The sequence below is a fragment of the Vulpes lagopus genome, chromosome 6 (assembly GCF_018345385.1).
Source record: "Vulpes lagopus strain Blue_001 chromosome 6, ASM1834538v1, whole genome shotgun sequence".
NCBI lineage: Eukaryota > Metazoa > Chordata > Mammalia > Carnivora > Canidae > Vulpes > Vulpes lagopus.
In genome coordinates, this window is record NC_054829.1 from 86,541,197 (window position 1) to 86,552,312 (window position 11,116).

Consider the following 11,116-nt stretch of genomic DNA (forward strand, 5'->3'; position numbering starts at 1 on the left):
ACTACTGCTAGACTCCTACCTGCTCTCCACTGGCTCCTCTGGGAAAAGCCAAAGCACAAACAGTAGCTTGTGGGAAACTGTATGATCTGGAGCTGCTGCTTCTTAAGTTTCTAGACCAGTGCTGTCTCATAAAATATAATGCGAGCCAGGTACTGAATTTTAAATTTTTTTCTAGTAGCCACACTTGAAAAAATAAAATTTTTTTTAAAAGATTTTATTTATTCATGAGAGACAGAGAGAGAGAGAGAGAGAGCAGTGGAGACACAGGCAGAGGGAGAAGCAGGCTCCATGCAGGGAGCCCAATGTGGGACTCGATCCCGGGTCTCCAGGATCACACCCTGGGCTGAAGGCGGCACTAAACCACTGAGCCACCTGGACTGCCCGAAAATTTTAAATTTAATTTAGTAATATATTTTATTCAATTTAACATATACAAAATATTATTTTGGAGTATTTGTTATTATTATGAAATATTATAGTTCAACATTTAATGTATGTAAAAGTTGTAAGATAATTCAACATTCCTTTTTTCATACTATCTTTGAAATCCTGTGTGTAATTACACAACAGCACATCTCAATTCAGAGGAGCTACATTTCAAATGCTCAATGGCCATAGTAGCTAGTACCTACCATTGTGTTTGAAAGGATAGATCTAGATTTTTACTTTTTTCCCTTCCCTCACTCTGTGCATTTACTGATCCCTCTCTGCAGAGATATGAGGGGCTCAAGGCACCATCTGCCTTTTCTGATCTTGACTCAACTATCTTCAATTCATGAGGCGTTCTGTATAAGACGAACATGTTCATCCTTCTTCCCCACCACCACCATAGAGATTCCCTATCCCCTTTCATATTTTACTTTTTAAAATACTTATCACCTTCCAGCAATTACATAATTTATGATGCAGCATGTTTTATTTTATTGTTCCTTGTTCATGAAGTTTGTGTTTTTTTTACTGCTGTGTCCTCCGCATTAGAAGAGTGCCTGGCAGATAGTAGGTACTCAATGAGCATTTACTGGATAAAAGCACTCCACTCTGAAGTGGAGAAAATTTTGTACAAATGAGGACAGGACAGTGGGAATCATTAACACAGATGTGTCACCTAATTCTTAGCTCCAAATCCTCCACTGTTAGCTTAAATTTCACTTTGTGAATGGATAATAACTAATGTGTGTTTACCATGTGCCAGGCACTGCTAAATGCTTTGCGTGTGCTTTTTGGTATAATCTTCCCAGTCCTTTAAGGTAAGATAAGTAGTTATTTTCTCATTTTGCAGGAAAGGAACCAAAAGCTCTGGGAAGTCAGAAGGTAGCTCATGAAGAGGTGGAGAGTTCTGCTGAGTTTGAGTGTACCACCACGCCAGGCATTTGCCATCAGTGACCACATCAGATTAGACTGGGCCTAGTTTGTATCTTTCACTGCATGTACAATTATTTAAAGTCTATTTTCCCTACAAGATTAGGGGCATGGGACCTTATGTCCTATTTGCTGCCGTGTTCTTACTATCCATGCAACAGACACTCAGTAAGTATTCACTGATTGCTATCTTAACCATCTGCTCACTGGGTGAGCTCTTACCTAACTTCACATTCCCTGAATTTTTGTTTACAGCTACAGTGCTGGATGTTGACTACTGTGTATGGGATGGCTCTTCAGGCCCTCAGGTGCCCTGCCTAAACCTCTCTGTCCATCTACCGCTGGCCCTATAAAAGGTTACATTCTAAATCCACCTCTCTTCCTTAAGCCTGTACCTATTCTTGTAAACCATTATGTAAATCGAAGAGATTTTCCCTTTTCTTTTCTTTTTATTCTAAATTTTTTTGCCTAGTTTTATGTTTTTAAGTAAACTCGATGCCCAACATAGGGCTTGAACTCAACGACCCCAAGATCAGGAGTTGCATGCCCTACTGACTGAGCTAGCCAGGTGCCCTAAAGAGTTTTTTCTTTTATACTGTTTTTAACTAAAAGATGATTTTAAAAATTATTTTTGGCAATTGCTATGATACAGTATGTTGCTTGCTGCGGGTACCTTTTAAAGACACTTATCTCAGTAACAGCAAGTCGGATTTTTCTTTCTTAAGAGGTGCAAGCCTCTTAATAGACTAACTTAAAACCATTACTCTTTCCATTTGTTTAAGATGGAGGGATGAGTGAAGATAGAGGGATCAGTGAAATCAGGCTCTGGAGGAGATGACAAATTATTTTCTGGGCAAAAGTAAGGATACCTTTACAATGCAAAATTAGTGATGGGTAGTACCTGGGAATCTTATATCCTCTAGGTCCATTTATCCTGTAATCATAAATATTAATGGAACTATAAAATGCCAAGGGTAATTTCTTCTCCCTAGTTTATAGAGATGCTGTATGCAGTTGTTGCCCACAGAATACATCCATGACTACAATTAAAGGTGCCAGAAAGGAAAACATAGGAAGCACTATTACCTTATTTATATCCCACAGAACCAGTTTGCTTTTAAGTTTGGCAAATTCATAGGCAGTTAGTCTCCCAATTCCATGGCCAGCTCCAGTAATCAGGACGATTTCTCCCGTCACTGATTTTCTCTTCTTAGGAATAAAAAGCTTCAGGAGCGACTCTAAGGTGAAGATGATCAGTAAGGGCAGAAACTGGAGGCACTGCAGAAAGAATTTCATCCTTCTCGTTGCCGTGAGCTTTTGGCGTGTGTCCTCTCACCAGTCACTCTAAACTGCTTCTGGAGGATTGTTCCGTCAAACACCAGATGGAATTTTTTTCTTGGAAAAAAAGCCAAGAGCAAGCAAGGGCTTCTTTATCAAAGAGAAACAAACAACTCTGAAACCGTTCCTTCCGCTGGGCTGGGCTTGGTTTGGTTAGGTCTTTCACAATTGGTTCGGGCTGCAGTGCGGAGCGGCTGCTCGCCAGCTCAGAAATCTGGGAGGGACAAAATCCAGGGGAGGGCAAGGCTTCCCGGGCCGCTCATCGGTGACCCACTACCTCCGGGTCCTGCGAGCCGACCTTCCAGGCTTGGCTGCCGCTTGTTTTCCTAAACGTTGGTCATTCCTCTGCAAGTTACAAAGATAGCTGACATTGTCCGCAATCCAGATGCTTCTTTGGAACTTGATGCTCACCACTAGTGAAGGGATGGAAATGCAGTTTCATGTCTTAAAAGGAACATCGGGTGAAGGTCAATTGTTCTGCAAGCCCCCTCCCCCCAACTCCATCCTGAAATGTTGCTCTCACATTTTAGTGTGAACCAAACTCGATTCCCGGATGGCAGGGAAAATCAAGACCCAGGAAAAACCGTATTAAATCGTAAGGGATTGTTTCCACAAAGAAGAGCAGTATATTTGGATAACCCTTTTCACTCAACCTGTTGGAATTTGGGGAAAAAAATATTACACTTAAGTAACTATATTCTTATCCAGGTTAATCACTGCTTCCAGAATGAATAATAAAATAGAAAGAAGATCACCTTGCATAAAGATTACCTATGCAATTTTGGTTTAGTAGCCTCTTCATATAAGTATTCAATATACAAATAGTGAATTAAAAAATCCTGGAGATTGGTTACTGAAAAAAAAAAACCAATTCTGGGTTTGTGTGCAGGAAGAGCTTAATAATTGTATGTTACATGTATTTTTCGATTTAGTTCTTGATAGTAATTGAATTGGGGCTTTTTGTGAGACACTATGGTATTTGGAAAGAGACTTCTGTCATGTGGGTGACGGATGGTCACTCTTTATATTTAAGAGGCAGTTATGAGGAGTGCCGGGTGGCTAAGTAGGTTAAGCATCTGCCTTCAGCATGGGTCATGATCCCAGGGTCCGGGGATTCAGTCCAGCTGAGGTCTCCCTGGTCAGCAGAGAACCTCCTTCTCCCTCTGCCATTCCCCTTACTTGTGCTCTCTGGTTCTATCTCTCTGTCAAATAAATAAATTTAAAATCTTAAAAAAAAAAAAGGCAGGAAGATAACAAAAAACTGAAGTTCACAAAGATTCATACTCATGTCTCTCTACCATCTGCCACTTTTTCTTATGGCTCTCAAATCTAAGTTTACAAATACTTGCACAGAAAGTTTCTAGTTTCCAGAGTTTTTTTCTCCCATATATATTATCCCAATAGATTTTTTTTTAAAGCCTCTTAGGAAGTAGAGAAGAAAACTATTTGTCTCCCTATTTTATAAATGAATAGATCAGTTAGATTAACTTTTTAAAGCTCCTGCAGCAAGTAAAAGCATAACTGGGGCTAGATGCAGGTTCAGTGTTTCTCAAACTTTTTTGCCCAATACTTATAAAATGTGATATTTTAGATGTATATATGTGTTTGCTTTCATATATGTTGACTTTCATTTGTTTAGGCTCTGACTCTAATATTTTCTATTAAGAAAATTGTATTTGGGGCACCCTGATGGCTGGGTTGGTGAGCATGTGACTTTTGATCTTGGGGCTGTGAATTCAAACCCCACATTGGGTATAGTGATTACTTAAAAAAATGCAATCTTAAAAAAAAAGAAAAAGAATTGTATTTAAAGAGAATCAGGTATTTCTGACCCACTAAATTGACTAGAGTTTCCCTGGTCTAGGGAAAGAACCCAGTGTTTGAAAATAGGCACTCCTGATTCCCACGTGTGGATGTGACTTCATCTTCCTGAGGATGTTTCCTAATTTGTAAAATTGGGATGTTATTAATACTCACCCTATAGAATTCTCGTGAAGCTCAAATGAATTAACATAAAACAGTGCTCTATCAACTATTCAACTCTATGTAAGTTATAATTAACACTAATATAACTATAATGTGGGTGGTTTGATGAGTGATAATTAGCTACTAATCTGACACAACAGCACAGTGTGCAACTTTATATATTTGTGGTTTTTAAAAACACTTTTCATTGGGAAAGTTTAAAATGTTTTCCGTGTAGAGCATCTTAGTTTCATGGTGCCCTCCAGGCTGTTGAGTGGCATTATAAAAAGGGGAAAAGGGGGTAAGGATAAGGAGCCCTTCATAGATGATTTGGTCACTTATGATGACTAGGCGTTATGCTAAGTGCTTCACATATAGACAAAGTTCATTTTATCCTCTCAACAGTCTTAAGAAGTAGGTTCCATGAGATGTCTATTACATGAATAAAGAAATAAAGGATCAAGAGAAATAAGCAAATCATCTAAGGTTAGTATAAATGATAGAATTGAATTTAGATCTAGGCCATTATCACTATACTATGTTGCCTTTTTTCTTAGGGCAAAGAAGAAAAGCTAGGCCAGCCCTAAATTACTTTGAAAATTCCAAAGGATAAAAACTATTACTTATAATACTTCCTTTTAGGGATCCCTGGTGGCGCAGCGGTTTGGCGCCTGCCTTTGGCCTAGGGCGCAATCCTGGAGACCCAGGATCAAATTCCGCATCGGGCTCCCGGTGCGTGGAGCCTGCTTCTCCCTCTGCCTGTGTCTCTGCCTCTCTCTCTCTCTCTCTCTCTGTGTGACTATCATAAATAAATAAAAATTTTAAAAAAATACCTCCTTTTAATGACTCCTACAGCATTCATAACACCTCTTCCTCATATCATTAGGTAACTTAATCCCTATTTAACAGCAATAGAGTCAGCTATGAAAACAAGGATTTTATTTATTGTTGTTGTTGTTGCTTTTTTAGAACATGTGTGGGTGGGGTGGGGGAGAGATTTCAAGTGTGGAGCCTGATGTGGTACTCAATCTCACAACCCTGAGATCATGAATTGAACTGAAATTAAGAGTCAGATGCTCACCTGACTGAGCCACCTAGACACCTCTAAAACAAGGATGTTAATTCTTGCTAACTTTTTATCAGCTATGTGATATCTGGGTAATTACTTACCTTCTCCTGAGATCTCAGTTATTTCATCTGTAACATGGATATAATAGAGCTTGGTTGAGAAAATGAGATATTTAAAAAGCACAGAGCTGATATCTTACATACATATATACTTAATTAATGATAGCTATTACTGTATTTTAACCAGTCATCAGTATGAGGTTTATGTTTGCAAGGCTGGCTCTGTAGAGTCCTACTGGATTCAGAAGGAAAGGCCACCATAATTAGCAATTACGTAAACCAATGAAGAACAGTCACTTTTCTTTTCCCTGTTACTTTAAAGAACACAGAGGAAGAACATTCAGAAATGATTGCCAGACTGTGCTAAAGGTGGTACTGCCATTAATTTTTCAGTCATTCTGGGATAGAAACCTCTATACTTGGCTCTGAAACCTGAATTTTAGAGCTTAGAGGGAGTGAAATGTTAACTTGTCCAATCACATTTTTTTTTAAAGTAATGAATCTATGAATTCAAAGTAAAGAATACATCTGGTTTAAAAGTTGTTCAGCAGGGATGCCTGGGTGGCTCGGCAGTTTGGCGCCTGCCTTCGGCCCAGGGCGTGATCCCAGAGTCCCAGGATGAGTCCCATGTTGGGCTTACTGCATGGAGTCTGCCTCTCCCTCTGTCTCTGCCTCTCTCTGTCTCTCATGATTTAAAAAAAAAAAAATCTCTAAAAGTGGTTCAGCAGGGTGGATAAAAACAAAACAATAACAATAACAAAAACAAGAGTCCTCAGTCCCACCCTTGTCTAACTCTTCAGATTAACCACTTTAATCCTTTTAATTGTCTCTTGTACTGTTGACTTCTATATCTTTAATAATAAAGGCTTACAGTGTCATTTACTGGTTGGTCAATAGGAGACATTGGTAATTGATTTTCTTCTATGACAGCTGAGGATGTAGCTCACTTATTCTACTCCTAACACCCTTCTCCCTATATATTCCCAATGTGATTATGTCACTATCCCTACTACTTTTTTGGTTATATTTAAAACATTTACATTTTTTTATGTCTTCTTCCTGCCACTGTATGATAAAACTTTTGGCTTTCCATTTTGTCAGAGGAGGGTATTGTTTTCTTCAGCTGTCCATTTCTATCACCCAACTTGTAATATCTGGTTTACTTTCATATTTTCAGGATTGATCCTATTTACTTTGTATTTTGTAACTGTAACATTTTCTTTGCTTGGTCTATGTTGTTTCTGAAAGCTAAAAGTCAACATAGAGCACTTACATTCTTGTGACTAACTAGTGGCCTTCCTCAGCAGGAGGCTGCTTATTCCACTAACTGGGACAGATTTGGACCAGAAGGAATCACTGCCAACTCAAAACTATTCATCCTTGGCCTTTGTGAAGACTGAAGCAGCAAAATATGAAAGCAAACATTCTGAAGTTAGGTTGGAATTCCAGCTCTGTCATTCTCTAGTTGTGTGATTTTCAGTAAGTCATTTAAATGCTTTGTTTAAATTTCCTTCAGCATGCATTAACTTATTAAGAGACAGAACTGGTGGCTGATTGAAAGAACACAAAAGATATGAAGAAAATCCTTGCCATAAAGGAAGAGAAGGAGAAAAGTAGGCTACTTCTGACCCAGGGGGTTGATGGGAAAGGAAAGAGGATAGCGGTAGAAGCAAGTAGTAGGACTCAAGTAACTGGACTTCCCATTCCAATCCTTATCCCTATGTTGCTGTTTATCTGGTTCCAACTTTTATAATACCTACTTCTCTACATTTCGAGGAATAAAATTTGTACAGTGTTAATGGCTTTTCATTGCACTTGGGATTAACTGCTAATTCCTTACCATAGCCTATAAGATCTTATGTGATTTGGCTCTTGGATCAAGATTTTTACATAAAATAAACCCAACTATAGTAGTTTAGTCAAATAGGGGTTTATTTTCCGTATTAGTCCAGAAGCAGGCTTTGCAGGACTGGTGCAACTAATTGAGGAAGTAAAAAAATAAAAAACAAACAAACAAACAAAAAACCCCTAAGGTTCCTTCTTGTACCCTATTGTGCCATCCATGTGTGTGGCTTTTGTCATTAGGATCTTAAAATGGCTGCTCCTCTTCTAGGAAATGTGCCCTCCTTTCAAGCAGGAATAAAGGAGGAAGGGGAAACTGCAAAGGGTTAATAATTCCTGCTGAATCAGCCAATCTCTTTAGCTCAGGAAAATAATGGCCTTTCCAGAAAACCCACACAATAGGCTACCACGTTCATCTCATTGGCCAGGAAGGGTCATGTGGCCCATTTCACTACAGGGAGCATGGGGGGTAAGTTTTTAACTGGATAGATTTCTACATATGACATGGAAGAAGGGAGAATGAATAGATGGGTATTGGGAAACAAAGAGTTGTGTCCACCATACTGGCCACCTCTCTGGCTTCACTGCAGATCACACTTTCTGGTTTAGTAGTATGCTTTAGCAAATTGACCTTTCTGTTGCTTGATTATGGCCAAGCTATTTTCTACCTTAGAGATTTTGCACTTATAGTCTTCTCTGCCTGGAATGTTCCTTCCCCAGCTTTTCCAGGGGGCTGGCAGCTTCATATCCTTAGGTATCTCCCAAGAGTGATCTCCTCAGCAAAGCCTTTGCTGACACTCTCCTCCTGTAACATAGTTAGTCCAGCTTCAATTATTCTTTTATGCAGAAAGTTGTTTACTTCCTTCATAGAACTTTCCCTGATATGCAATTCCTAGTTTGCTTAGTTATTTATAGTTGATTTACCTCCCCTAGAAAGCAAGTTTCATGAGAGCGGGACCTTGTCTATCTTGTTCACAACTTTATTCCTGGCACCTGGGGCAGTGCATGGTAAGTAGTAAGTAATCCATATTTATTATATAATGAAATGAATAGAACAAGGGGGAAACAGTTGGAATTATTAATCATTCTTATTTTTAGTATACCTAAAATCAATTCCAGTAATCACATACATCACTTTCCTATTTAAAAACATTTATTATTTAGCATTTTTTGCCTGTCTCACCAACTACTGTAAGAAGCCCTGAAAGTTGGCATGTGGTTACTAAATTAAAAAAATAAATAAAAAACAAAAGCCCTCACTTCTCTCCACCTAAGTTCTAATGATATCCATTTAATTTGGTATGTGGATAAATGGATGGTAATATAAATCAGTAAATATTTGAGATGACATTTCAGTCCTGCCCAAGAGTGGGCTAAGCACATGCTCACTACACTCTAGCAGACTCTAGTAGATGTCCCTGTAGGGTGGAACCCTGAAGACCTGCTCTCTAATTGTGGGACAGTCCTAGTAGTGAGGAGTTGGTTTTGTTTGCATGGTTGTGTCATTCTGTATGGTAAGTCCACTCCAATCTCTCCTTAAGGAATATAGAGTCAGAAAACGAGAGCCTGAAGAATGTTCTATGACAATGCCTTTCTGTCTCCTGTTCCTGGTCAAATGTTCTGTGGCTCACTGCCTTACTTCTCTTCTTCCTAGTGACTAATCTGTCAGCACACTTCAGAAGAGCTGAACCTTTGAAACAGAGCCTGCCTAACTACATTTCCAGTTTAAGCAGAGGTTAGTGGCTGTCATCAATGAGGGTAAAGTTTATCTGACCACAGGAAGCCACATCCAGATAGTTATTTTTCATTTTATTTTATTTATTTTTAAAGATTTTATTTATTTATTCATGAGACACACACACACACACACAGAGGCAGAGACACAGGCAGAGGAAGAAGTAGACTCCATGCAGGGAGCCCGACGTGCGACTTGATCCCGGGTCCCCAGGATCAGGCCCTGGGGCTGAAGGTGGCGCTAAACCACTGAGCCACCCGGGCTGCCCCATATAGTTATTTTTTAAAAGGCAAACACATTTTAGCAATAGTAGTTTACTATCTGGAAGAACTGGCAGCAATAAACAAACTGGATACTAGTTGAAGTAGTAAGGACACATTTTATTCAGTAATATGCCTGCATGAATAAACTCAACTTCCCTGAAACAGAGGCTGGAAACTTTTTAAAGACTGGAGTGTGCCCAGGGAAAGGCACTGAGAGGCACTGAGGGGGTGAGTTGGTGATTCACGGTAGTAGGCCATCTGGGTTTGTTAACTGGTGCTTGTCAGAGAAGAAACAAACTTCTACCTGTAAGACAAGAGGCTGCAGTCCAAGTTGAAGAAAGTCATCCATTAAAGTTAGGCTCTCCCTGAATTACTGCATTTCAAACAGAGAGGCTCCTAGGTCCTTGAGGAAATAGTTCTGGCTAGCAGATTTTTCAGCACAAAGGGCAGAGAAAGGATTTATAAATGCAAGCTCTACAAAGAAACTGCTCTAAGAGAGGGGGTGTAGGTACTCTCTGCCTATCACAAGGCTTTGCCTGGAACAGTCAATTCTCCTGCATTGTTAACTTTTCCAGGCAGGTTTTTAAAGGGGATCTGGGGTTATCCTAGGGACAAGGCCTTACGCTACTAGAAGCCATACTAGTTTGGTCGATTCTCTTGGTGTAGAAGTTGTGATGGAGCTGTTACGGGCCGAGAGTTCTGCATTCTTCAGTCTTCAGAACAATACCTGTCAAAGTCTGATTCATCTGGCTCTTGAGAGAGTCGAAGTTTTATGATGCCTGTGTCTATACCAGACCATTCAAACAATGGATCATGTACCTAAAAGTTACATATTTGCCACGTCAATAAGATAATGAATATAAAAAATGAAAGCCATATTACAGGGATCCCTGGGTGGCGCAGCGGTTTGGCGCCTGCCTTTGGCCCAGGGCGCGATCCTGGTGACCCAGGATCAAATCCCACATCAGGCTCCCGGTGCATGGAGCCTGCTTCTCCCTCTGCCCGTGTCTCTGCCTCTCTCTCTTTCTCTCTGTGACTATCATAAAAAAAAAAAAAAAGCCATATTACAAACTGTTTGGACCAGCTGAATTACCAATTTTCAGCCCAGCGGTCTGGCTAATTTTTGCCCCTTGTTTGTCTTGGGTGTTGCTCTGCAGTCCTGCTCCAAGCTGCGCCGCCGGCTCACAGCTGGCTTAGCCCTCCGCGGGTTTGCCAAGGTCGCATCCGGCGAAGCCTTGTCAAATTTAGCAACTGCAGCGCACTCCTTGGTAAGTAAAAGGGTAAGAGAAAAGCCTTAAGTGGATTGCAAATCTCTCATCTACCTCCTTCTTCAGCAAGCACTTACTCAGATAGGACTGGGACGCCGTAGTTCATTACATGAGCTGCCTGCAATGCTCCTTGCCGATGAACAAAACGAGGTCAACAGCTTTCCCTCAACCCCTTTTCTTTCTTTCCCCACGCTTCCCCTTCCAACGCCCCTTCACCT

The 11,116-nt window shown here is 40.1% G+C and overlaps 1 protein-coding gene and 1 long non-coding RNA gene across 3 annotated transcripts in view; one reads left to right on the top strand and one right to left on the bottom strand.

Annotated features, from left to right (window-relative positions):
• HSD17B11 (hydroxysteroid 17-beta dehydrogenase 11) overlaps positions 1 to 2,828 on the bottom strand; it is a 32,950-nt gene extending 30,122 nt beyond the window's left edge. The window contains exon 1 of one of the 2 annotated variants that reach the window (XM_041759258.1): positions 2,446 to 2,828. In XM_041759258.1, coding sequence (XP_041615192.1) covers positions 2,446 to 2,655 — 210 coding nt within the window. In that variant the 5' untranslated portion in view covers positions 2,656 to 2,828. The remainder of the gene's footprint in view (positions 1 to 2,445) is intronic. The other variant, XM_041759256.1, reaches the window with a different exon arrangement.
• Positions 2,829 to 8,583: 5,755 nt separating this feature from the next.
• Positions 8,584 to 11,072, top strand: LOC121493560. Its single transcript, XR_005988504.1, has 3 exons — positions 8,584 to 8,640; positions 9,287 to 9,367; positions 10,788 to 11,072. It is a non-coding gene; the product is annotated as an uncharacterized LOC121493560 (long non-coding RNA).
• The last annotated feature ends 44 nt before the right edge of the window (positions 11,073 to 11,116 follow it).